Source organism: Lutra lutra, chromosome 2, assembly GCF_902655055.1.
Source record: "Lutra lutra chromosome 2, mLutLut1.2, whole genome shotgun sequence".
Taxonomy (NCBI): domain Eukaryota; kingdom Metazoa; phylum Chordata; class Mammalia; order Carnivora; family Mustelidae; genus Lutra; species Lutra lutra.
The window spans coordinates 183,744,607-183,771,136 of record NC_062279.1 but is presented as its reverse complement, the minus strand read 5'-3'; the positions used below and the strand labels follow the sequence as shown (position 1 = coordinate 183,771,136).

The 26,530-nt window shown below is 45.7% G+C and overlaps 1 protein-coding gene across 2 annotated transcripts in view; it reads left to right on the top strand.

Annotated features, from left to right (window-relative positions):
• Window positions 1-24,294, top strand: part of USP46 (ubiquitin specific peptidase 46) — a 55,477-nt gene extending 31,183 nt beyond the window's left edge. For both annotated transcript variants that reach the window (XM_047719271.1, XM_047719272.1), the window contains exons 5-9: window positions 9,271-9,347; window positions 15,687-15,770; window positions 17,882-18,079; window positions 19,373-19,451; window positions 20,316-24,294. In XM_047719271.1, the coding sequence (XP_047575227.1) occupies window positions 9,271-9,347; window positions 15,687-15,770; window positions 17,882-18,079; window positions 19,373-19,451; window positions 20,316-20,417 (540 nt within the window). In that variant the 3' untranslated portion in view covers window positions 20,418-24,294. The remainder of the gene's footprint in view (window positions 1-9,270; window positions 9,348-15,686; window positions 15,771-17,881; window positions 18,080-19,372; window positions 19,452-20,315) is intronic.
• Window positions 24,295-26,530: the final 2,236 nt, after the last annotated feature.

Sequence of the window (26,530 nt, the reverse complement as noted above, 5' to 3'; positions counted from 1 at the left end):
GTCCCCTGTGAGGTTATGGCACGGGAGCCAGAACACTGGGGCGGCGCGTTTCTGTGGTTGGCCAGGAAGCCTGCAGCAGACAGTGTAGCTGGGCTGTCCTTTTCGGCTGTCATGGAAATTAACGTGGTTACTAAAGCCATTCTGTGGAAAACTTGGTAGGAGTTTTCAGGAAGGCTCACACGAGAGGCTTAGTCACATCTGTAGTTTCTTTTTTTAATCTGTGAACAGGTTATTCGATCCCAACAATTGCAAACAATGCGCCCTCAAATAGTTGTGTGGCAGAAACTCTCACCAGCCTGTCACTTTCCTGGAGGGTTACCCTCACATGTGACGCTTGGGCCCAGAGATTCCCTTCAAAACTTCGGGGTGATGGCGGGGCACCTGGGTGGCTCAGCCAGTTAAGTGTCTGCCTTCAGCTCGGGTCATGATCTCAGGGCTTTTCCCTCTCCCTCTGCTGCTTGTTATAATGGGATTCCAGCCATTAAACACACTTGCTTTGTGGAAGTAAGAGCAAATGTATGAGTCCATCTTTATGGAGGATGGCACACTCTGAAAAACCTGTAATTTTTAATTTTTTAAAAGATTTTATTTATTTGAAAGAAAGAGAGCATGAGCGAGGGAAAGGCAGAGGGAAAAGCAGACTCCCCACTGAGCAGGGAGTCCATCGTGGGGCTCAATCCCAGGACCCTGGGATCATGACCAGAGCTGAAGGCGGATGCTTAACCAACTGAGCCACCCGGGTGCTCCTGTATTTTTTTGTCTCTTCAAGGGATTAGATGAGGCAGGAGTTTTCTCAGGAGCTACTTAGGTCATCACCTCCATTTCTTAGATCCTTTAACTGGATGGCTTCCTAGGAGTCATCCAATCCTTCCCCGCCAGTGCTTGCGTCCCTTCTGTGACATCCTAGCCAGTTGGTCACCAGCATCTGCTGTCCTCTGGCCAGAGATGGGGAACTCAATCTCCTGGCGAAGCATTCCATTTTTAGAAAGCTCTAATTGTTAGGCAGGCCCACTACTTTCGAAGAAAATACATAGCCTGCAGGCTGTTTTTGAGGACTTAATGTAAAAGAAGACCTAACATTTAAGTTTTCCTTCATGGGGTGAGAAATATGGGTCCCCCCTTGAGTAATGTCTGGCCTGAGGCAAACAGCCTTTAGATGGTGCTTCTGTGGCAGCGTGCGATCTCACAGTGGGATTCCGCTGCGTGAGGTCCTGAGCTGCTCGTTAACCCCTGGGGGAGCAGGGGGCCTTGCCACCATAGCCAGCTCACCCGCCGGTTCCTGCAGTTGTGCAAAGCTCTTTGTGTCAGCCTTCATGCTTTCCGGAAACATGAATTTTTTTCTTCTTGGTCTCACCCTTTGTAAATGTTGCTGGTGATTGCAGTGCAAATGTCAACCGAGCGATTTATGGAGACGAACAGTTTCACTCTGCAATACACTTGCAGAGACTGTTTTAAGGGGGTGATTCAGTACACACTCACCCATGTAACCTTGATCAGGGCGCTTCAGGGTTGCAGCATGGGGACTTCCCAGCCTAGCCTCAGTGCTCCTTCGATTGTTCCTCGCATGGTTCCTAAGATTTGAGGGGCCACTTGGAGCTTAATTTTGTTGTGGTGCTTGTTGTTAATTTCCCCCCTTTCCATGTAAGCTGAGTTTCTGCTTTGCTAACCTGTGGCTTTTAGTGCTTCCCGGAGGCTTTAAGGCACGTTTAAATCTGTCACTGGAGCCAACGTCGGTCTAAGGAGCTGCTTTATTAAGTGCCAATTGTACGGCTCCTCCTTACTGCATTTGCAGAGGTTAAAATGGATTTAGTAGAGCTTCTGAGCCCTTTAGAGATGAGGAGTGGGGACGGGCGATGTGGCCGGGTGAGTTCACTGAGCCGTGACTCTGCGTCGTTCCTCAGGTGGGCTGTCGTTCCCGCCTTCCCTAAGCCCACTGCTCTGTCACACTGCTCTGAGACAGCACATTTTCAGTTCCTGGCTGATCATCGTGCAGCAGCCGCCTGGCCACCTTTTCTGCTGCGCCAAGGAAAGGAGTCTGGGGATTTGAAGCACATTTGAATATGATGTTAATTACTCAGGACCTCAGGAAAGCTTGTGATTTGTATGTATGTCCCACATACTAATTTGTCCTATTAGTTGATTTGTAATTAATTAAATAAAAGGAAGAACAGGTAAGGTCACTTAATTTTCCTAGATACCTTTTAAGCTAGTTTTGGGGGAACTCCATGCCCAGAGCTGGAGAGAAGAAAGAATAAGACGTAGCCCTTGCTTGCTGAGAGTATTGGAGTCTTAGTGACATATATGTTTCCTTGGAGACAAGCTGTATATTCACTTAGACCAGAATGAGATCCTTGTGTGTGGGAAGAAAATGGTTTCATTATCTGGCAGCTTTCTGGGGAGACAGAAAGGCAAAAAAGAAATAGAAAAAAAAAATTGCTTGATCACCCATTGTTTTTGACTGTGTCAGTCTGAGTCAGAGGGAGAGAAAAATCCTAATGGAAGGGTTTAGAGCCCCGTGTTCAAATCCGCCAAGGGGGTGGTCTCCCGACTCCCGAGCGGTGTTTGCTCACACTCTAAATTCTAGAAGCAGCTGACATTGGGCACTAGGTGGAAGTTACAGTAACCTTTTTCATTCAGTTAATTAGGTTTGTACCTTTTTCCCTTCCCTAGAATAATTAAGAAGAGAAAAGATTTGTGTCCAGCAGGAGACAATGTTTCTTTTACTCATTAAAAAATACAATACCTATGGATTATCTTTTACAAATCGGACACAGGAATGTATAAAAAGAAAATCATTTATAATTCTGCTATCAGATGCCACCATTGGCTATTAGAAATCTTTCCATTTGTTCAGTTACATGGTCATGCATTTAGTAAATATTTATTGGGTCCCCACTAAATGCTGGAAATTATTTTATGCACAAGGGATGTAGCATTTAAAACAAACAGAAGGGGTGCCTTGGTGGCTTAGTCGATTTAGTGACGGCCTTTGGCTCTGGTCATGATTGCAGGGTCCTGGGATCGAGCCCCACATAGGTCTCCCTGCTCAGCAGAGAGCCTGCTTCTCCCTCTCTCTCTGCCTGCTGCTCTGCCTACTTGTGCTCTCTTGCTCTCTGTTAAATAAATAAATAAAATCTTAAAAAAAAAAAAACAGAAAAGGTAGTCCCTACTCTTCTGTTTACCAAATATGCACATTTAAAGCTACACGTTTTCCTTTAAGCACTGCTTTAGCTGCATCCCACAGATTCTGATTTTTCTTCGTCGTTAGTTCAAAATGTTTTCTAATTTTTCTTGTGCTTTTTTCCCATGATCCATGTATTACTTAGAAGTATGTTCTTTAACTTGCAATTATTTAGGATTTTCCTAGATAGCTTAATTTGATTGACTTCAGATTTAATTCTGTGTAGCTAGGGAATACATTCTGTATTGTTTCAGTCTTTTAAAATTTACGGTGAAATGTTTTACATCCCAGCACATGGATTATCCCAATAAGTGTACTTTAAAACAAGGTCTCTCAACCTTGGAACTCTTACTATTTAAAGTCAGATCATTCTTTGTTGTGTGTTCCTGCCCTGCCCATCATAGGATGCTTAGCAACTTCTAGCATACCTACTAGACACCAGTAGCAGCCCCCAGGAGGTGACAGCGGAAATGTGTCCAGACATTACCAAATGTCCCTCAGAAGGAAAAGTTTCCCTTACTGAGAACCCCGGGGTTGAACAGAATATATACTTTGTAGCAACAGAGTTCTTCAGATTTCCCGTGTTTTCCTTGATTTCCCCTTAGTCTTTCTGTTAGTTGCTGAGAAAGAGCTATTAAAATAACCTAACTGTGATTGTGGGGGGCGCCTGGGGGGCGCAGTTGATTATGCATCCGGACTCTTGGTTTCACCTCAGGTTGTGAGACTGAGCCCGTTGTTGGGGTCCACGCTCAGTGAGGAGCCTGCTTGAGAGTCTTTGTCCCTCTGCCCCTCCCGCTCATGCTGTGTCTCTCTCTCAAATAAATAAACCTTAAAAAAAACTTAACTACAATTGTGGGATAATTTTATTTCTTCCTCTAATTCTGTCAGTTTTTGCTTCATGAACCTTTTACCTTTTTTTTTTTTTTTTAAGTTTATTTAAGAGAAAGGGGCAGGTGCCTGGGTGGCTCAGTGGGTTAAAGCCTCTGCCTTCGGCTCAGGTCATGATCCCAGGGTCCTGGGATCGAACCCAACATCAGGCTCTCTACTCAGCGGGGAACCTGCTTCCTCCTCTCTCTCTGCCTGCCCCTATGCCTACTTGTGATCTCTATCTGTCCAATAAATAAATAAAATCTTAAAAAAAAAAAGATTATTTAAGAGAGAGAGAGAGCAGGGGGAAGGGCAGAGAGAGGGAGAGAGATTCCTGAGTCAGACTCTCCACGGAGCATGGAGCCCAATGCAGGGCTTGATCCCAGGACCCCGAGACCATGATTTGGGCCAAAATCAGGAGTTAGCTGCTCAGCTGACTGAGTTATCCACCCATGCACCCCGCCTTTTTTTTTTTTTTTTTTTTTCAAGATTTATTTATCTTAGAGCATGAGTTGGGGGTTGGGGAGGAGAAAGAATCACAGATTTCCCCACTTAGTGTGGAGCCTGACAAGACAACACAGGGCTCAGTCTCATAACCCATGAGAGCCCAACCTGAGCCAAAACCCTGAGTCGGTCACTCAACTGACTGAGCCACCCCAGCACCCCTCTTACTTTAAAAAAAAAACAGCTTTATTGATGTATAGCTTATATGCCATAAAGTTCATCCTTTCAGTAATTTTTAAAGTAATGTGGTGAGTTGTGCAGCTATCGTCATAATCCAGTTTTTTCTAATTTTTATTGGAATCCATATTGCAGTTTTAAAACATTTAAAACATTTCTGTTACCCCACTACGATCCCTTGCACCCAGCCAATAATCTCTGTTGCAAGCCTCAGGCCACCACTCATGTTTATTCCGTTAATGTTTAATGTAGTTACTGGTATGGGTGGGTTTGGGGCTCCCACTTTATTATTTGTTTTCTATTCATTTCCCCTCATTTTTTTGTTTTTATGTTCCTCCTCCTTTGCTTTTTTTGAAAAAATATTAACATATATACATATATATTTGTATAAACAATTCCATTTTAGTCTTCCTCTTAATATGTATTTGTGTGTGTACTGTTTGGGTGTTTCTCTAGAGATCATAATATACATTCCTTACTCTCCATGGTCCACGTACAGTTAATAATGTCACTGTTTCCTGTAAAACAGCTTGTAACCATACAGGTGCATATTCCTTCTGCCTGTCCCTGCCTTACTGTGTCCTTATGCTGTAGCTGTTGTATGTATTACATTTATGTGTATTACAAACCCCACAGGGCAGTGTCAAAATTACTATGGTTTCTTCTTTCCTGAGGATCTGGATTTCCATCTGGTATCATTTCCCTTTGACTTGAAGAACTTCCTTTAACGTTATTCTCCTTATTTTGTCTCCATTCTTGAAGGACCAATTTATGGCCTATTGACAGTTTTTTCTTTTGGCACATTAAAGATGTTGTCCTTCTGTCTCTGCCCCCCATGATTTCTGATGCAACATCAGCTCCCACTTGAACCATTCTTCTGTAATATGTCATTCTTCTCTCAATGTTTTTAAGATTTGCTTTTTACTCTTGACTTGTTACAGTTTGATTATGATGTGCTTTGGCTAATCTTCTTTGTATTTATCCTACCTGGTGTTTGTTGAGGATCTTGAACCTACAAATGTATGTCTTTCACCAAACTAGGAAGTATTTTGCCATTATTTTCCAAATAGCTTTTCTGCTCTATTCTCTTTCCTCTTCTGAGACTCCAGTTATAAATATGGTATTTTCTAACAGTCTTCTGAGTGTCTGTTAATTTTTATTTCTTTTTTCCTTTATTCTCCTTGGATAATTTTCTGTCGATTTGTCTTTAAGTCCACTTTTTCTTTCCTTTGTCATCTCCAGTTCATTGTCAAATCCATCTGGTATATTAATTTTTCACTTCTGGAATTTCCATTTCATTCTTTTTTCTTTTTTTCTTTCTTTTTTCCTATTTCTCTGCTGAGATTTCTTATCTGCTAAAAAAATAATTGTGTCTGCTAATTTCAGCAACTGCATCCAACTGAAACCAGTCGTCTTAAGAATATATCCCATTAACTAGGTGATGGACACTGGGGAGGGTATGTGATGTAAAGAGCACTGGGTATATATAAGACCGATGAATCACAGCCCTGTACCCCGAAACAAATAATGCATTCTGTGTTAATTAAAAAAATAAAAGACTGTCTCCCATTTTCCTGGTTCTTCACACATTTTATAAGTTTGACTGTTATCTGGGACACTGAGGATGTAAAACTTGAGACAACTCTGGGTTCTGTTATTTTTCTTCCGTGAGTGTTACGTTTTCTTGAGTCCTGACAGGCGGTTCATCCTGGCTGGACTCAAACTACAAATCTGTTTCTTAGGCAGCGGCTTGACCCTTGGGTCAGCCCTTTCGTCTCTGGCTGAGTTGCTGAGCCTACTCTATGCATAGGTGGTTGAGCGGGCAACCAGAAGCATGGGCGGACAGAGGTGGGAATACCCGCTGAGATTCCAACCCCTGTGGCCCATAGACATGGTTTCCCAGACTTAGTTTTCTGGTTCCAAGACCAGACAGACTGCATTTGTTCCCCTCCAGATGCCCAGGTAAAGGCTATGAAACCGTGAACTTACTCTGTGCAGCTCTTCTCCCCGTCTGTGTTTGTTCTCCAGCACCTTCAGGTAGCTACTTGTTATTTACAGGTAGCTGAGTTTCATAGCTTTCTGGAGGAGTGTAGGAATGGCAAGATCTTAGTCATTACCTGAGCCAGTCTTTCATTTTAGTGAGGGAGAGTCAGACAGTAAAATAATACAAATGAGACATTTATAATATGAAGTCATTGTATTGGTTATCTGTTGCTTTGTTACAAACCACCCCAAAACTCTGAGACTTAAATGAATGTCATTATTACAATTCCTTCAACTCTGGGGTGGCCGAAGGCCCCCCGGTCTAGGCTGGACCTGTGCTGAGCTTGTGCGTTAGTATTTCAGCAGGCTCACTCCTGTATCTGCAGGCTGCCTAGGCATTTTGCTCTAGACCGGGCTTGGCTGGGCACCCTGGTGAGAACAGCTGTCTTTCATGGGTCTCTCATCTTCTTCCTGGGCATAGCGGACCAGCCTGGGGGCCCTTAGGAGGCTCAGTCAGTTGAGCGGCTGTCTTTGGCTCCGGTCATCATCTTGGGGATCCTGAGATCGAGCCCCATGTCAGGCTTCCTGCTCAGTGGGGAGTCTGCTTCTCCCTCTCCCTCTGCCTCTCCCACCTCACCACCTCTTAGGCACACACTTTCTCAAATAAATAAAATCTTAAAAACACACACACACACACATTGGGCTAGCTTGGGCTTGTCTTTCTTATGCTGACAACAGAAATGCAAGAGAGCAATTTCGTAAGTGCCTGTTCAAGCTTCTGCTTATGACATGTCCTCTAACATCCCACTGGCCAAAGCAGGTCGTATGGCTGAACTCAGAATCAGGATGAGAAACACATCTCTTGATGAGAGGATCTGTGAAGTCCTACAGCAAGGAAGCCAGTGTAGGCAGTGGTAAATATTTGGGCCTTTCATGCATTCTGCAATAGCGGTAACAAGTACCATTTACCAAAAAAAAAAAAAGGCAGAATGACGAAGTGTGTGTATGTGTGTAAGGGCGTGTGTGTAAATGTATACATGGCTTTTTTTTTTTTAAAGATTTTATTTATTTATTTGACAGACAGAGATCACAAGTAGGCAGAGAGGCAGGAAGAGAGAGAGGAAGGGAAGCAGGCTCCCTGCTGAGCAGAGAGCCCGATGCGGGACTCAATCCCAGGACCCTGAGATCACGACCTGAGCCGAAGGCAGCGGCCTAACCCACTGAGCCACCCAGGCGCTCTATACATGGCTTTTTTGTACAAAACTGGAAGTCAATTCTATAAGGATGTATAGCCTGTGTATTAATTTAATATGATACAATACCACCAGGTAGTAAACTGTTCCCAGCTCTTGGCTCATTTGAGGCCATTTGCAATGTTTGTACCCCTCCCCGACTTACTGAGTGTTTACCTTTGAGAGCACCTTACGTGTATTATTTTATCTTTACAACAACCTGATGAAATATCTACTCTTACTGTCCCCACTTTATAGATGAGGAGACTGAGGCACTGCAAGGCTGAGTAACTGGCCTGAGGTCATTCAGTGCGTAAGTGGCAGAGACAGGAGATGAAATTGGAAAGTGTGTCTCCGCACCCTTTCTTATGTGCAGTAATGAAAGTATAAGAGATTGTGTCTGCGTTCTGAGTATTTCTTTAGAAAGTGGCCTAACAGTGGAGTATCGGGTCATAGAGTAGTTGTCCTACTTAAAGAAGTGTTTTCTCACTTTCCTGCCGATTGATTGAGCACTTCAAGGTCATTGCTGAGCTAGTCTGTCCCTCCCACAGCAAGGAAGTAAAACGCCAGGCTTGCCAGTGAACTGCTGGAATGCTGGCCGTTTTTAACTCCGTGAACTTCAGCGAGTCCGAGCCCCAGGCTTGGTGTGGTCTAAACAGTGGGCGCCGAGGCACAGCTGGGCCGGGGAGCCAGCTCCCGAAGGGTGGCCCGCATGAGTCGGTGCTCCAGGTCAGCTCCAGGTCCCACTGATCACAGACAGCCCAGGGCTCTGACATGAAGGCCAGATGAAGGCCATTCCCCAGCTTGGGGAGGGGACAGGTGCACCTGCGGCCAGTGTAACCTCCAGCCCGGCCCCTGTTATCTCCCTGGCCCCACATACTCCTGAGGGAGTGATTTCAGGGGACTGGCTGAAGGTGCCGCCCACGGCCTCGCAGAGATTGGCCCTCAGAGTTTTAGAAATCTCTTGTCTTTTTTCCATTTTTTCTCCTTCTGCCAGTTTGGGGTCTATGGGTGTTTTGTCTGATTCTTCATACTTTGAAATGATGGGAAAAATGAACGGAGAGGAAGCGAAATCTGGTTGAGTGTTAATTATTGAAAGTTCTGAAAGAAAGCTGGAGTGGGAATACAGGTACCTTGAGAATTTGGGGCTTTCTCTAGATGGGGTTGTTTTCAGTGTAAGTTGTTGCCAGTGAGCATACAAAACCACGCATTACTATGCCTGCGGTTTTGGGTTTTAGTTGCCTGTAAGTGTTGAGAATTTTATCTACTGTATCTATTATGTATTTTGTACCTAATCCTTTTTTTTTTCTTTCTTCTTTGCTTCAGGTTAGTAGCAAAGATGAAGATTTTCTTGACCTTTCTGTCGATGTGGAGCAGAATACATCTATTACCCACTGTCTGAGGTAACCTCATGAATTCTGACCATGATCTGAGCTTTTGATCAGGCCAGTAAATATGTGGGGGGAAAATACTGTATTTCCTCGGGAGGTAATCTTCCTTTCAGTTAAACCCATATAATCCTATTATTTTCTATTTCTTCTTTCCCAAGAGAGATTAAAAATAAGTATTTGTGGTCTAGAGAAGAAGGATCGTGCTGAGAAGAAAGAGGATCAAGTCATTAGTCCTTAAGTTTAAAAATAAGTTTTAATCTTTAATACAGATGTAGACTTTGGCTTTCATCAGTGTCTCTCTCCTGTTTGTCTCTGACACACATGATTAACACATGCTACCCATGCCTACCACTACTCTTTCTAAGCCAATTTGAAAAATTATGTACTTTTGAGTTGAGAACCAGTGGGGGAACCATCTATTCCTCCATCTTTCAGTGTTCTGTGGAGATGAGTGATGAAAAGATATGCCTCCTTGTCAAGACCGAGAGAAGGTACGGAACCTGGAACGCAGAACGCCACATGCCCAGGATTTCCAGGCATATTGTGTGTTGACTTGAACACTGGAAATGTGCCCAGAGGCAAGGCAGAGACATGATTCCCGTTTCCCTTCTTCCATCCCTTCCCCTTCCACACCCCCAACCCTCCACCCCCGCCCTGCTTTTGTGAGGGCTTAGAAGCAGCCCAGTCCTGCTCTAGACACTGGGCATGGAGGAGCAAGCCTCAGACACATTGAGGCTCTTACAGCCCTTATATTCTAGGAGGACTCCACAGGCGGTGATCGGTGCCCTGAAGGACATTAAATAGGTCTCCAGAGTGCTTGGTTGTGCGGATGCCAGGCGGGACCTCATGGTCGGGGCCTGCCTCTCGTTGCTTAAGGTACCATAGCTTGGACATTGTCTAGTGTCTGACAAGGCACAGTGGATCTTTATCAATGGCGATTGGGTGACAGAAGTGTCATTTCAGGAGTTCAGGTTACTTGGAACCTTTCAGAAGGAGAGCTTAAGGGGACTGGCAGTGGTGGTTGGCTGTTAGAACGTCGTCTTGTGGGGCGATGGCACCAACGCGAACACGGAAGAGCTTCTTGGCTCCTGCGCCTGCTGTCGTGTTCCCCAGGGCCCCCTCGGCTCCCTGCACTGATGAGCTAGTTACATGGCGTTTCCCGTGGGTGTGTCGCACCAGCCCATGTGTCCAAGTGCCTCAGGTCTGGGTGTTTAGGATGAGTGTGTTAACTCTTTGTTGGCAAAGTGTTTTGTAGGCCAGGGTGGCCTTTGTTCTGGAAGATTCTGTGTAAGCATGGGTTCCTGATAGTCCTGTGACAGGAAGCCATCTTTGATTTCCCCAAGGTCTAATGATCACAGGGAATGGAAAAAGCCATGGTTTTGCCAACTTCAGTTGCATGTGAAGGAATGGGAGGAAAGATACTACTTGCCTATTCCCTCACTGTTTTTTTTTCCCGAACAAGTTGATCTTAGGGAGAATTTGTTGGTTGGGTTGACTACTTCTCCCTTCTAAGAAATTCCTGGGGTGCTCAAAAGGACAGAAGGCTGGCAGTGGCTGTAGCTTTGAGATCTGTTAGCCAGGTAAAGGGCTGACTGGTGAATTACGATTTTAATCTTCGGGGAAACTTGTTATGAAGAAATGTAACTCAGATTTATGTTACCTTGATTGATTGATTGATTGATTAGTGGATTTGAGAAATGTGTGTATTGGTCATGCCTACATGAGGAAGACAGGCTGGGGACATTTGAAGGTGTTGAAGCTGGGGTAGGAGAGTATGAAAGATCTTTGGAATGCCTTTTTTTTTTTTTAATTTTTTAATATTTTTCAAGATTTTTTCATTTATTCCAGAGAGAGCGAGTGATCAGGGGAAGGGGCAGAAGGCGGGGGAGAGAGAGAATCTCATAGACTCCCCCCAAGCACGGACAAGAGACTCGATCTCATGTCCCTGAGTTCTTGACCTGATCCGAACCAAGAGTTGGACACTCAATGGACTAAGCTATCCAGGCGCCCCTGGATGCTTTTTAAACTACATTAGATTTGACTGACTTACCTACGCCTGCCCTCACAGGTGCCTGAGATCTGACCTCTCCAACAGGAAGACTGGTCTGGACTGGGCGCTGCCACTCAGCCTCACACTCCCAGGGTTCCGGGCTGGGAGTGGCCGCTTTCTAACCTATCCCAGGAGAACGAAGTGCTGAGAAAGGCCCGGGAATCAGTGATGCCTGGCGGACCCATTAGCGTTTTCCATCTGAGGCAAAAGAGAAGGGATGCGTACAGTCATTTTGGGAGGGGGGTCCCCTTTCATGGTTCAGTTTGGTTTGCATTCTTAAGGGTTTGTTTTTAAAATTAGAATTGTGAATTTCCTTCTTACCATGTCTGCATTTGTCTTCTGATGTGATATGTTACCTTTCTTTCATTTTGATGGCGAAAAGGAAGTTGAAAATCGAGCTAAAATTGTAGGATTTGAATGTAAGGTCTCTGCCACCTCCTTCCAGATGACTAATTCCATTATGGTTTCCCGGCTTTTGTCCCAGAGGAATGATGAAGTAAACAGTGGTTACAGTCAGGGTACAGGGCTAAGAAGCTGTGCTAGAATCCTCACATTTCAAATGTCAGGACCGTGTCTCAGGCAGGGTGAGCCGTCTATATCGCAAGTGAATACCCAGGACGTTTTTTCTTTTCTTCTTTTTGAAAAGCTCAAGGATGGCCTCAGGCAGAAACTTCAGATACGTGAAGTTTATCTTAATTATCCTTCCATGGCCTTCTGGGTATTTTTTGCGGTTGACTCCAGTGCCAGAGTTCCCTCCCCGCGGCTCCTTCACAGAAACCTCCTCTTCAAGTGCCCCGTTCCGAAACTACTCTCCCTTGCCTTGTCCTCCTCGCATTTAAAGTGCCGGTTCTCCCGGTGCCGGGGAGGTCCGCTGGGAGGGAAGTAGCTCTTCATTCTCCCGTAGCTCTGTTTTAAAAAATGGATCTTCTCTAAAACGAGTTCCTTTTCTACTTCTTTGAGAAGCCTCTTTTAAGTCCCCTCTGCCTGACTTATTTCACTTAGCACTGTACTCTCCACCTCCGTCCATGTTGTTGGAAATGGCAAGATTTCATTCTTCTTTATGGCTGAGTAATACACACATAGCCCCCCTCCCCCCACGTCTTCTTTATCCATTCATCTTCTGATGGACACTTGGGCTGCTTCCACAATTTGGCCCTGGCCGTATTCAACTTCAGTGAGCCTAGACCTCTATTTTTAATTAATTTTCTACGTGATTCTAATACCACCGAAGTTTGAGATCTGCTGCTCAGATAGTGGTCCGTGGGCTAGCATCATTGACGCCCCCTGGAGCTCATTAGAAGAGCATCTTAGTCTCCCCCAAGAACGAATGAGCAAACCAGGATCTGCATGTTGACGAGATCTCTGGGTGGCACAGGTGCATGTCAAGACTGACAAAGCACTGGGAACAGTGGCTGCTCACACTTCCAGATGTATCGGAACCACCCGCTCCAGCCAGAGAGCTTCTGTGTAATTGAGTGGGGGCCAGGGGAGGGACTAGGCACTGAGATTGCTTTGAAAGCTCCCCAGGTCATTCTCATGGGCAGCCAGGAGAACTGCTGGTGTTGCCGATGTCAACCTTAGAACAAAGCTTCCCACCTGCTGCGCCCCAGGAAGGAGGTTACCCATGTGTGTGGATCCCCTCGGCTTCTGGGAGGCGGGGCAGAGCAGCTGTACCTGTTACCTGCTGGGGTCAGCCCCTTCTGACCTAGCCTCATTGTCCCATTCTCCACCCACAGATGCCCTGGGAGCGTTATGGTGTCCCTCTAAGGAGTGGGTTGGGGGGGGCGGTGAGCCTCCAGCAGCTGGGGTGGGGCAGGATGGTGATTATTTGTAAATTGGGCCTTTCAAGTAAATACTAACTTTGGTATATTTCCACCTATCTGGGTCTGCAAATACTTCAGGGAACTTTCTTTGAAGAACGAGAGTAGGAAATGTCTAATTCCTTATTCGCTGCTGGGCTTGCCTTGATGATTCTGATTTTTCAGCTGGGTGCAGAGGCGCGTCTGTGGTGGACATCCCAACGATGTGCGGCTCCACTGTCACCCAAACTCTCCTCTCCCCTTTCCTGCCCCCCACCCAACAGCTCCAACCCAATCCTGTGTAGGCCAAGAACAGCATTCCATCCGTTACCTCGCTGAAGAGTTAGCCTGTGTTCATTCAGCTAACTCTGAGTCTCCATTAGGCCCCAAGCACCTGAGAGCTGCGAGTTGAGTTTAATTGCCTCCTAAATTGTTTTCTTGCCCCTTAGCCCCTCCGGTCCTTCCTCCATAGTCTACCAGAGATGGTATTTCTCACAAAGCACTGATTATGTCTTTTCCTTGCTGAGACCTTATTAGTGGAATTCTAGAGCCACGGGGTCTGCTCCAGCTTCGAGGACACAATCCGCACCTCTCCTCCGTGTCCCTGTGGGGCAGCAGTCCTTCTGTCTGGAGTCCTGGACTGTTACACACTCGGCACACTTTCCCTGAGAACCTGACTTGGGCATCACCCCAGTTCAGGGTCATTTCTCCTTCCTCAGTGCTTTTCCCTGGACTTGATACACCTGCTTCTGTCTTCACTCAGCCCACAAATGGAGTGCCTTGGTGCTTTGGGCCTGTCCTCAGGGCTGGGGACATGGCAGTGAGTGAGACAGGTGGAACCACTGCCCACAGAGAGAGGAGGCAAGCGATCAAGTAAATAGGAGGAGAGTTTCGGACGGTGCTGAGTGCTCAGAAGAGAGCGAGACAGCCAACAGGGTAGAGGCTGGTGGATTTGCAGAAAGTAGACAGAAAAGCCTTCTCCCAGGAGGTGATACTTTTGCTGAGCTCTTGAGCAGTGAGTGGAGCCAGCCATGGAAGCATCTGGAAAGGAGCTGTTTGGGGAAGTGGCGCGTGCAGAAGCCCTGAGGCAGAAAGGCTGGGTGGCACTCCGGAGGGAGGGTAGGAGGGAGGTCAGAAGAACAGTCAGGGGTCTGGCCTTGGCAAGGTATCTGGTTTTATCCCTAAGCGAATTAGACACCGGCTGGAGGGCTTTAGGTGCGAGAAGTGTATGCGGTGGTTTTGTTTTTTTAACCTGTCCGGAGCACTGCCTGTTGTGACTGGCTCACTTGCACGTGTCTGTCAGACTGAGGGCAGCATGAAGGGCAGCCGCTTCTGCGAGCCCCTGCACCACACCCAGGGGACGGTGGCTTCACGTCTGAGTAGCGAACGCATGAGCCGTCTACGGTTTCTTTTGATAAGCTCTGCGTAAGTGTGTGAGTCAATAACACCATATAAATAACATTTTCTCTTTAATAAAATCTGATCGTTCTGGTGCTAGGACGCTCCCTGTGAATAAAGAAGTACCACGGGCTCTCTCTAGACTCCAGGGTATTATATTCTGGATGTCCTCCTCAGCCTTTGAAGCTGTACCACAGGAATGTTAAGTAGAATCTCAATGACCAGGAAAGAATGAAAAGCCGTGACATTTAAAAAATGAAAACCATAAGTAGTGCAGTAAAACCTCATGATGGGGGTGAATACAGATCTAACGTCGCAGTGGCATTTGTCCTCAGAAGGATCCAAGGTGCGGGGTGGGGAGCAGGGGATTGGAGGAGGCCGGCATCTCCTGGTAATTAGGGATTTTCTTAGTTCAGTGTAAGGGCAGTTGTATATGGTTTAAATACCATTATCTTTACCTTTGTGCCCTTTGAACATAGAGATCACCCGAGATACACTGTTTTTCATTACATGATAATGTCATCTTCTATTTTATGTGATTGACTTTTTTGGACCTGACTACGATGTAACAATGGGCTTTTATAGTAGTGAGTACTTTTCTGTTCTAATTTTTAATCGCCGGGGTACAAACCTTGTACCCTTGAGATTTGTTTTTTGAATCCATTGGAAACCCTCATTTATATCCATCCATGTACCATGAAATAAAGCTGTCTTGGAAAATCTCCGATGGTGAAATCATAACCCAGTCCAGCAGACATGGTCTAATGGTAATCATAGCACTGACTCAACAGAAAGATCTTTTCTCATTACTTCTTCCCCACATGCACTTAAAAATTACCTACAGGTCGCCTGGGTGTCTCAGTCGGTTTGAGTATCTGCCTTCAGCTCAGGTCATGATCTCAGAGTCCTGGGATCGAGCCCCAGGTCGGGCTGACTCTGCTCAGCTTCTCCTTCTCCCTTTGTGCGAGTTCGACTCTTTCTCTCAGAAATAAAGAAAAATATTTTTTAAAAAATTACCCTACGGGTAATAAAGGGTTTAAAACATGGTGTATGGCAAGTACGTTTTGGACTGTGTTTTGAGATGGAAAATATTTTTCTCCGCAGAGACTTCAGCAACACAGAAACACTGTGTAGTGAACAGAAATATTATTGTGAGACATGCTGCAGCAAACAGGAGGCCCAGAAAAGGTACGTAAAGGGTTTAGCCCAGAGGGTGGCTTTGTGTTGAGGGAAGGAACCATGTCTGATTTTGAATCCCAGTTCATGGGATCATGGCCAAGTAGCTTTGGAGAAGTTAGTTGCCTTCCTCCTTGGAGAAACAAGGATAAGAATGCCACCTTGGGGACTTGCCCATTTATCTGACTGTGGGATCCTTTGTTCATTCATTCATTCTACAAATATTTATTGCATGCCGTGTGCCAGATACTGTGCTGGGTGAATGAGTGAGATCGGGTGTAATTACTATCCGCTTGGGATGAAAGTCAGATTATAAAAAGGACGGGGTGTACAACACCTAGTAGATCTCTAGTAATATTGTTGGGATTGCCTAAGTGTTGGAACTTCTTAATCAGAGACACAAAAAGTGAAAAAAGTTAATCATTGAATGTGGAAACATGAGGAACTGCTAGCACGTCAGCTAAATGGATGGGCGGTAAGAGGTCATCACTTTCTGAACTGATACTGGATCCAAACTCTCCTGTCTTTACCAGCACCAGCCGGTCACAGCCCCGGACAGTCTGCCGTAGTCAGGGCTTCTCTGTTTTCTGCCCCAGGGATCAGGAAACTTGACATTTTAATTAGCCCGTGAGGCTTTCCCATGAGTTAAACTTACCCTGCCTGTAGTTGTGGAATGAATAGAATAACTCCCAGGAGCCCGTTACTGCTGTCTGAAACCTTCCGGGGTCTAGAGCCGAGGTGGAAATAGTTCCTGTGCCCAGCCTCCCTGGCTCTGCCCGCCCCCGAGACGCGCATGTCTGTCCTCATTGCATCAAAACTCGAGAAAGGTCAGTCATTCTGGCAGGTGGGAATGGAGGGCAGAGGTGGTGAACTCTTGGGAGTGATCAGCGAGCTCATTTCTGCTCCCTGTCCTCAGAATCTGCCCACAGCCAGCCCAGACCTCCCCATGTGGCTCTAGTAGTGTCCCGCTCAGCCTTGGAGGTTTTATTGGTTAAAATAGTGTATGTTCCTATAAAATATGGGGTTCCCCGTGATTCTTGAAAAATTATAAAATACGGGGTTCCCCACGATACTTACATTTCTGCTGGCCTTACTATTTTCTTATCTTTATGAACAGGATTTTACTTCAGTAGAATCCTGAACAGTAGTCTCTTAAAATTTGTAGTCTCTTTAAAATTATTTTTCAAATAATATGCTTTGACAGCGTATACAAGCTGAACGGCATTGACAGGGACCCAGGATGGGGGTCCTGGAAGGTGACTGAAGGGCCTCTCTTCTAGCAGAGTTACCTGCATAAACTGTTGTTTGTGTGAGTTTTTTGCCAAGGATATTCATGGTCACCTGGGGAAAAAAGCGTTCTGTGTTCATGGAAGTTTGGGGAAGGCCACATCCAACAAAGGAGAGCAGCTCCTTCACTGTAGGACTTCTCCAGCTCTCCAGCCTGCCATGCACAGCAGAACTTCAAAATAGAAAGTAACCCTGTCCACACTAGCACCCCCAAACCCCCGGCTCGGTGAACACCTCCGGTGCTCCAGGAAGCCCATTTTGGGGAGAGTAGCCCCAAGCCAACCCCTGCATTTTCGGAGGGGCGGCACCGAGGGCCACACTGGGGAACGCCTTACGCAGCACGAGCCTCGTGCGCCTGGCTCCCCGGCGGCTGGCAGTGTAGACGGGAAGCGTCCCCACCAGTCCTCAGAACCCACAAGTCCAAACCTCAGCCTTCTGCTTGTCCATCCCCTCCCTTCTCTCAAGAGCTGTCCCCACTCCTCTCCACTGTTTCCAGATGGGGTGGAGGGGGCTGTGGTTGTCCAAAGACTGTTCCTTTCTGGAAGGCAGCAGGCAGTCACGGAGAGCAGTCGCACATCCTGGGTTTTACTGGTACAAACTCAGGACGGGATCCTTTGCCCAAACCGAAGCAGAGCCCCTCCGTGGCCCTTCGCCCTGGCCGGCTGTGCCCCGTTTCGCCGAGAGTCAGGGAAGCCGGCTCAGCCCACGCATGCTTTTTCGTTCTTGCAAGCGGTCCGTGTGTTTGCGGGACAGAAGCCCGTGAGCCTTCCTGCTGTCCGTTGGGGTGGTGGCAGCGGGTTCGTGTCCCCCTGACGGTCTGTTTTGTGGTCCCCTAGGATGAGAGTGAAGAAGCTGCCCATGATTTTGGCCCTGCACCTGAAGCGGTTCAAGTACATGGAGCAGCTGCACAGGTACACCAAGCTGTCTTACCGGGTGGTCTTCCCGCTGGAGCTCCGGCTCTTCAACACGTCCAGCGACGCCGTGAACCTGGACCGCATGTACGACCTGGTGGCTGTGGTGGTTCACTGCGGCAGGTGAGGGCAGGCGGGGAAGCGGTCGCTGCAGGCCAGTGGGAGGCTCTGCTCGTGCCCGGGTAGCCCCAGCTGTGCCTTCCCCAGGGGTGAGATTCCGTGGTGATGGTACTTTCGAGAATGTCTTCCGAGCTCCTCCTTACCGCAAAATAAATCTAAAATATACTCTTTAAACTTTTTTTTTTAAAGATTTTATTTATTTATTTGACACACAGACAGAGATCACAAGTAGGCAGAGAGAGGGGGGAAGCAGGCTACCCACTGAGCAGAAAGCCCAATTTGGGACTTGATCCCAGGACCCTGAGATCATGGTCCAAGCTGAAGGCAGAGGCTTAACCCACTGAGCCACCCAGGTGCCCCTAAAATGTACTCTTTAAAAATAAATTTTTTTTTTGTTTACATGTACTCTTAAAAATAGTCTATGCTGTTTGTAGTCTTTACCCAATCAGAAACAGAGTAAGAGAGAAGGCCCTTAGATAATGGAGATGCAGAGTTTTTTGCTGGAAGTCCTTTAGTCCTTTTGAGCAAATACTTTTTTATTCCTTAGCTATAGATATAAGCATGGAAAAAAGTCCATTGAAAATTCATCCGTTTGTGATTCTATCCTCAGCTGGGACAGGATTGTGTGGTCTCTTTCCATGCTGTTAACTCTGGCTTTCTTCTTCTTCTTCTTCTTTTTTTTTTTTTTAAGATTTTATTTTTATTTATTTATTTGAGAGAGAGAGAATGAGAGAGAGAGAGCATGAGAGGGGAAAGGTCAGAGGGAGAAGCAGGGTGCCTGCCGAGCAGGGATCCAATGCAGGACTCGATCCTGGGACTCCAGGATCATGACCTGAGCCGAAGGCAATCGTTTAGCCAACTGAGCCACCCCGGCACCCCACTCTGGCTTTATTCTTCATGGCCCTCATTACCCCTTGAAATAGTTGTATTTTAGTTCATTCATTGCCTAGCCAAGCCTTACCCCGAGAGGGTGGGAACTTTATTTTCGTTGCTGCTCTTTTGTCTGAGAGTCGGGAGACAGTCTGGCACACAGTGGGTGTCCAGTCACTGTCGAGTTTGAATACCTGCTTTCCCCACGGCACTGTGGGTCTTCAGAAGACCCGTGTCTTTGCATCTTCACAGAAGATTCCCTCACATGCCCCACAGCACGCCCTGTGGCTCTCCCTCCCTGCATTTCTACCAAACCACCGTGGGCACAGACACGAGAGCGTTTGTTCTCGTAAATCACTGCTTACGTGGTGCGACAGTCTTTTTAAAGAAGTAAATGGTAACCTGACAACTTTTGTCCTTTTCCAGCGGTCCCAACCGTGGGCATTATATTACTATCGTCAAGAGTCATGGCTTCTGGCTGCTGTTTGATGATGACATTGTAGAGGTCGGTATGCCGGTTACCCTCAGTGGGGCTGGGGCACAGCCTGTGTTTGGGGGAGTTTGTAGGGGTGGGGGGTGCACTTCCTACAACAGGCCTGTTTTCCCCTCAAACGGTTTACGTATCTCTTGAAACTAAATTCTGCCGCTCTTCATTCTCTGTGGAGAGAGAGAAAGGGCTATAATGGGGGCTCATTGATACTATGTTCCCGTTAACTGGTCCACCATGGACGGGAGCTCTCTGTGTCCCCCGAATTCATATTTATGTGTAAGCCCTGTTTTCCACTGCGACTGAAGACCTGTCTGGTACAGACCAAATAATATACCTTTAAAAAAAAAAAGTTCTATTAGAATTCTTTCATTATACCAAATTTTCCTTATATCGATTGTTAAAAATACCTTTTCAGTCTATTGGACCTGAAAATCGTTCCATCACACTCAAGTTGTTCCGTGTATTGATTTGGTTGTAAAGGAGTCCTAGCTGGAGAGATGCCACTCTCGGATGAGGCCCATTTTAGCTCACAGGGTGACACTAAAGGGAATGAACTCTGATGATCTGAAGGAATTAAGGTTTTCCACAAGACTCCCCAGGTCTATCCTTTGAAAGGCAGAAGCCCTGGCTTCTTCAAAGAGTGCCCACATATGGTGGCCTCATAAATTAAAGGGTGGCTTTCCTCCTCAACAATTTGCAATTTACGTAACCGTGGCCCGTTGTCAAGTCTGGGGCACTGCCAGGTGGCTGCTGAGAGTTCCCAGTTGTGCTTTTAGGACTGTGTTCCTTACATTCTCTTGTCCATCCTGTTCACTTTTCTCTCCTTCTCTCCGTCCGCACATTAAACAGTGGTATTGTTTTGTGTCTCTTCTGTTGCAGAAAATAGATGCCCAAGCTATTGAAGAATTCTATGGCCTGACATCAGATATATCAAAAAATTCAGAATCTGGATATATTTTATTCTATCAGTCAAGAGAATAACTTAAAGAACTGCGGGACTCATTCAACTGGGGGGAAATGTTCCAAGCACTCCTACGTGGTTTCCCTGCACCCTTTGCTCCCCAGCGGCCCACCGGGGGTAGGACGCCACGTCTGATGGTCTGGCTGTGTTAGACTTTCTCTCCCTTTGGTTTTTTTGTTTGTTTGTTTGTTTTACATGCAGCACTACTCGTGGTTTTATTTTAGTCTGAGGTAGAGTTAACTGCAATCAGATTGTAGTAAGATTTATATGAGTAACAGTTGCTAATTTTAGGATCGGGTAAACGCCCCACCACTGGCCGTGTCTGGCTGAATCCGAGTGACATTTCCAGCAAATGTCTGCAGTCTGTTTGGGTCTCTGCTGCACGGCCTATATGCCTCCCGGGATCACGTCTCAGTGCATTCCTTTCCCTTGTCCCCAGACGCACTGCTACCCAGTGTTTGCTGCTCTGCCTCTTTCCCACCAGAAGGACAGAAGAATTGGGTAGATGTTCACCATTTAGGGGCTGCAATCATAGCTTTAAGTTTGTGCAAATGAAAACGTTTCAAAGTGAGTAACCTCAGTACGCAAAGCCTCCTCCAGGCGGAACAGGGTGACGAGAAGCTGTTCCTGGTGGCTGGTGGCTGGTGGCTGGCGCCTGCCCAGGGCTGTGCTGTCCCAGCCCGGAGAGCCCCCGAGGCTAGGAAGGGAGGGAGCTCAGGGCAGGCGAAGCCCAGAGGAGGAAGCATCCATGAACAGAGAGAAGTTATTTTTCTTCTCTTTCTACCAAAACCATGTGGCAGGAAAATAACCCTGCGCTGTTTGTCTTTAGGGACCCTCTACTTCCGTGAGGTCCCGTGAGTTCTGTCTGTCCTCTGTCTGGCACTGCTGAGCGTTGTCACAGGTGTCACTGCAGGCCTGCCGGTGTTGTGTGGTCTGTGGTAGCAGGGCTGGGACACCACGGTCACTGCTTCTGGCCCAGCCCTCCATGGCTGGGCAGGGCCCACATCCTTCTCACTCAATGAGGACGGCGGCCCTGCGCCCTCGCCGCCATCGGCCTCATTGCCCAGCTGTCGGCTTTGTCACGTTTCCGGCCGTTTGTCCAGGCACTGACGAGCCCCGGGGCTGACATGGAACCTTCCCAAGAGGGGTTACTGGAGTTAGCTGGGTGTGAAGGTGGGTCAGAGGAAGTGCGAGTGGGTGGGCGGAGGAATGAACAAAATGGTGGCGTCTCTTTGGCTCAGACTCCTAGAATGCTTGACAGGACCGCTTTCTGGAAGAACCTCATCTCACTAGAGTTACTTTTACCTTTTTCACTTTTGTTATATATGTATTTATTAGATCATATGCGTGTTGGTACCTTTTATTGAAAGGGTCAGTTTGGTGTTTTGCTGTCGAGCTGGTGTTTGGATTCTTACAAGTAACTATGGGTCCTAGATCTTGGCTTCCTTTGGGAAGCCAGTGACTTCCATACACTCTAACATAACTGTGAACGTATTATTTTGTTACCTAATAAATCAGCGAGTGAACACGCAGATGTTTGGCATAATGTGAACTAAAACTGAAATCGAACATGTTAGCGGCCATCTTGTAACAATGAAGAGCATAGCACTTTATCTAGATGAAAACTGGATTTCTTGTCTTTGAGATACCTTGAACTGTTTATTGCTCAGAACCTAACTAAGCATGCCAACACTTCATTTGTTCATGCTTGTAGTGAAACGTTTTGCTTTTCACTGGAAAAGACAAAAACAGGGTGATCTTCATGTTATTGTTTTATACAAGTGACGAAAATATACCTTGCCTTGTTTAGAGGCAAATTCGTATTTATAAATATTTTGTCTTTTTTTTTCCTCCATGAAACATATGCAGTAATCACTTACCTGGAAGGTGAGTATTTATTCTGTTTTTAAGGAGAGACACTTCGCAATTGAAGGTGACTGATACAAGGAATTGTTTGTACTATATATAACCCATATATTTGACTGCAGGTTGCAAAGTTTTAAGAAAAAAATGATGGTTCATATCTAATATATTTGGAACTGATTCATAAGAAAAACTATTAAAATTATCTTTGAAATGACTCTTGAAGCTAATTTATTAGAAAAAAAAATTTTAATTGGAAGCCTACAGTAGTAATATCTAAATGCTAAGTCCTAGATTCATTTTCTTTATTACTAATATTATTTCTTTTGTACGTGTAAAGAGTTGTTCCCAGTGACTTAACAGAAGAAACTGAAAGGGTCAGTTAAAATTCAGTATTCCTGGATAGAGGTTAGGAATAGAGAACAAGTATGGAAAGTAATGCAAAAGCATTAAAATGGTTGTGTGAGGCAAGAAAAGAAGATTGGAGAAAGACCAAATCACACTTATCTGCAGTCACTCCATCAGATTTTTAAACTTTAGAGCTATCTGATCATTTCTTTCCTCCCAGCAAATGAGACAAACACTAGGCAGCTACATTTCCCCTGTATCATTTCACTTCATGTAAAGACAGTAGCATGCAAACATTTGCATTTTTCATCCCTCATTCATCGTGGAAAGCAGAGAACGGTGTGAGATGTGTGCGACCATTCTGAGGTCAACGATAGCACAAAGGCTCAGCAATATTCCCTCAAATCGCAGGGGTTTTGTGTGTCATTTTCTAGCGGGGAGTGAGGGAGTGAGTGGGCCTGTATTTCTTTTAACTGCTGCGGTTTCAGAATAAGTTACAGTGTTTCCCACTTGAATGAGAGAAGACATGTTTGCTTTATTGGTTACTTACTAGCTGAGCACCCAGGTTATGGTACAGTTTGCTAAAAAGGCATTTGTATAAAAACCAATTTTGGCAAAATGTTGACCCCCAGTCCTGCTACACGGGTGCATTTTCCATTCCAAGGCAGCAGTGGGCTGCTGTGCAGAGAGCCAAGGAACAATGCAAGAAGGTATTGGCTTGAATCGGAAGCCAGTCGTATGTGGCATTACGGCCTGGCATATTTTGGATTTCAGATGAAATAGGGAAAAAAAAAGATAGGAATGGTCCCTATACATTTATTTTCATGAATGTGCTTAATTTCACGGGCATGCCTAACCATGAACTATGTTCTAACTGGGGCTTAGGACTTATTTTAGCTATTGGAGTGTAGCTTTATTACAGATGGATTTTATCTTTAAACTGCATTTTGATCAACTTTGTATATTCACATGTATTAAAATATCGTGCACTAAATGTTTTGCCCTCGTTTGCTCTTATATGGTCAAGGCATTTATGAGCACTGTTGTGAATAACTCATGTAAATGGCATGGGTCAGAGAAAATTATTTCCCACTTTTCTGCCTAATTAAATTTCTGTTTTCCAGTATTACATTAATTTATTTTTGGCTTTCATTTTTTTTGTAACCAAGGTAGTTACTGTATTTGTGTGGCCTTCGTTTGATTTTGTTGCTAAAGAAAAGAAAGTTTAGTTTTTATTTAAAATAATCTGTACCTTAATTTTCTTTTAATGTAACCAATTCAAGCACTTTAAGCAATAACGTCAATCTTGTGAAAGTTCAATCAGTTTAACACCCTGCGTCTAAAATTGTTTGCAAAAAAATAAATAAATGTAATAGGAATTCTCTTCCTAGAGAATCATATCTTGGTAACGTTATACACATGGACTTAAAACCCCTTTTATAAAATGGGAGTTATTGGCAAGTCTCCTGCCGCGGTAATCATTCCCAACTTAATTTCGAAGCAGTGGAAATGTAAATAACCTTCTGGTTGCTGGTGATATATAATTGCAGTGCTACTGTCAAGGTTGATAAAGTCGGTGTTCTGAAGGTAACTTGGTCCTGTTTCTGAGTTAAAAAAAAAAAGATCAACAGAAGTAATCCAGAAACCTGTATTTGGGAAATAGCAAATTGAGGCTCTCATTAGGGGGGAAAAAGAGGGGTGGTCAGGTATATTAGACCTCACAGTGAATTCCTTAGCTTGGGCTCTGCATATAAAAATCTTTTACCAGTTATGAAATAGAAAGATCCATTCCCCATATAAGAAAGCGGCTTCCAGCCTCTGACTTCTAGGCCCGAATGGGGGTATGATCCTGGCCCTCTTGTACTGACAGCCAGCCCGGGGTTTCTGGAGGTTTCTGAGCTGTGGGGCCCCCAGCAGGGTGCACCCCACTCCCTATAGGGACCTGCCGGGTGGGGGCAGCATGTTGTCTCCTTCCTGAGACTCAGGCTTGCTCTTAAGATGCTCTAGGCTTGCCCCCATCTCCCCCCGCCCCAGGCCAGTCCCTTCAGGAGGTCCGCGTGTGGGCGGGAGCTCGTCATCTGAATGCATCTGCCTGGGCCCAGTGATGGGAACTAAAAACCCACAGAACAATTTCCATTCGTCTTCTCTCGGGGCAAGTCAACTGAACCCGACTGAACTGGGAGGTCGCCAGGGGCCGCCAGGAGTGTTGTAGGAAGGGAGGACCTTAGGAAAGGCTCCTTCTTTTCTAGGCCTGGTTCTGTCCATCGGTTAAGTGGTATGCGCAGGATAGGTGTGTCCCCACCAGCAGAACCCATTTCTGGGGAATGAGATGTGTTCTCCATTTATCCTCCGTTTCTGTACATCTACACCTAAATACCTTTAACCAACCGTATGAAGCCTGCCTTTACCTTCTGTTTACATGAACATAAAAATCCTTGTGAAGTCGTTTTCCCCCTGAGGGAAGATTTTGACCTGGGGAATGGTACTAAAGACAAACCACTTAGACTTGTCCTAGAGATGCTCCAAATGGAGAGGTTTCTAATGAAGTGACCATTCAGCACCTATTACGTACCAGATTTGTTGGGAGTCAGGGGACAACAAAGGGGAGCAGACAGAACCCCCTTTCTCATTGTTTACCCCAGGAAAAAAAGAAAAGTGTCTCTGGAAAAGAAATTTAAATGGAAATACTGTGCTGAGGGGAATTCACAGCTGAGCACAGTTTGGCCAGGGTCTCATGGAGCAGATGGGCAGTTAGATAAAACAGGCCGGTCCCTTTCTCCCTTGGGACCCCCCTCTTGGAGTCTGACTTGCGACCCTGCCTGCTCCTCCAAGGGGCAGCCCATTTTTAAAAAACAGTGTAAATCTGTTACATTGTAGCAATGGCCTTGAGCATTTTGCCTCTTAATTTCATGTCAGAAGAGCCAGAATATTGAAAATCTTAAAAGAGGGTTTTATGAATAAAATAAACAGTCCTTTTAAATTGTTACCAAATAATTAACAGCCTGTCCAAACGTTAGCCAAACCAGTCTGGGCATGAGCATTTCGAAGCTATGTGACTAAATGACTTTATGGACTTAACCAACCTGTGTTCCCCTTTTTGAGTTCCCCTATGTTTTAAAAGTGCTTTGAACAAAGCACGTGAGGAGCTTACAAATGAGAAGCTTCATTTCAGTTGTGAGACACCAGAGTCCGAAGCGACATTAAATGTTGTAAAAAGAATTCCTAATTTTGTGCTCATTTCCCACACGGTGGTTCATAATAAAGTATTTATTAATGAGCCGGGGGTATCCTGTCTGTGTTGTGAGTTATGTGGATGCATCTTCGTTTTTTCCCCTCCCTCGACTGAGCACACGGCTTCCATGGGGGGTTCCACCGAGGTTCTCCCGAGAGAGGGTTGGGCACTTGTGCTGTGGGTTGAAGCCCTATTTTGTTCTTACCTCCTCCTCGTTGTACAGAGCTTGGAGAAGAAAACAGCTGTAGATCTGACTTGGCAGGAGGCAAAACAATTTAAGTTGAAGCCACCATTTCTATGTATTTAAGCAAGTTCTCCTGTGATCCAACTCAACTGTGTTTGTATTAAAGAGTATCTTAGTAGACCTTGCCTGAGAGAACATTCTGTGCTAAGGTAACTGAAAATAAACACGGGAACAATTTAAGAGTGAGCCTTCATCCCTCAATCTCTTTCCCGGAGAGCTTGTCTCCAGGTTGAGAATTGCCTCTATCCCACGCTGAGGGGTAGAAAAATATTTTCTAATGGGTTATGAAATCTGTGTGAAGACTCCTTCTCTTTCCCCCTCCCCCAGGATTATTTGAAAAACTGAAAAGTTGCTTCTGCATATTTTTCCATCCCTTCAACCCCCCACCCTCACCCCCTCCTCCCAAAGGCCAGGGAACAAAAATAAGGATGAGTTGCCAGCGGATG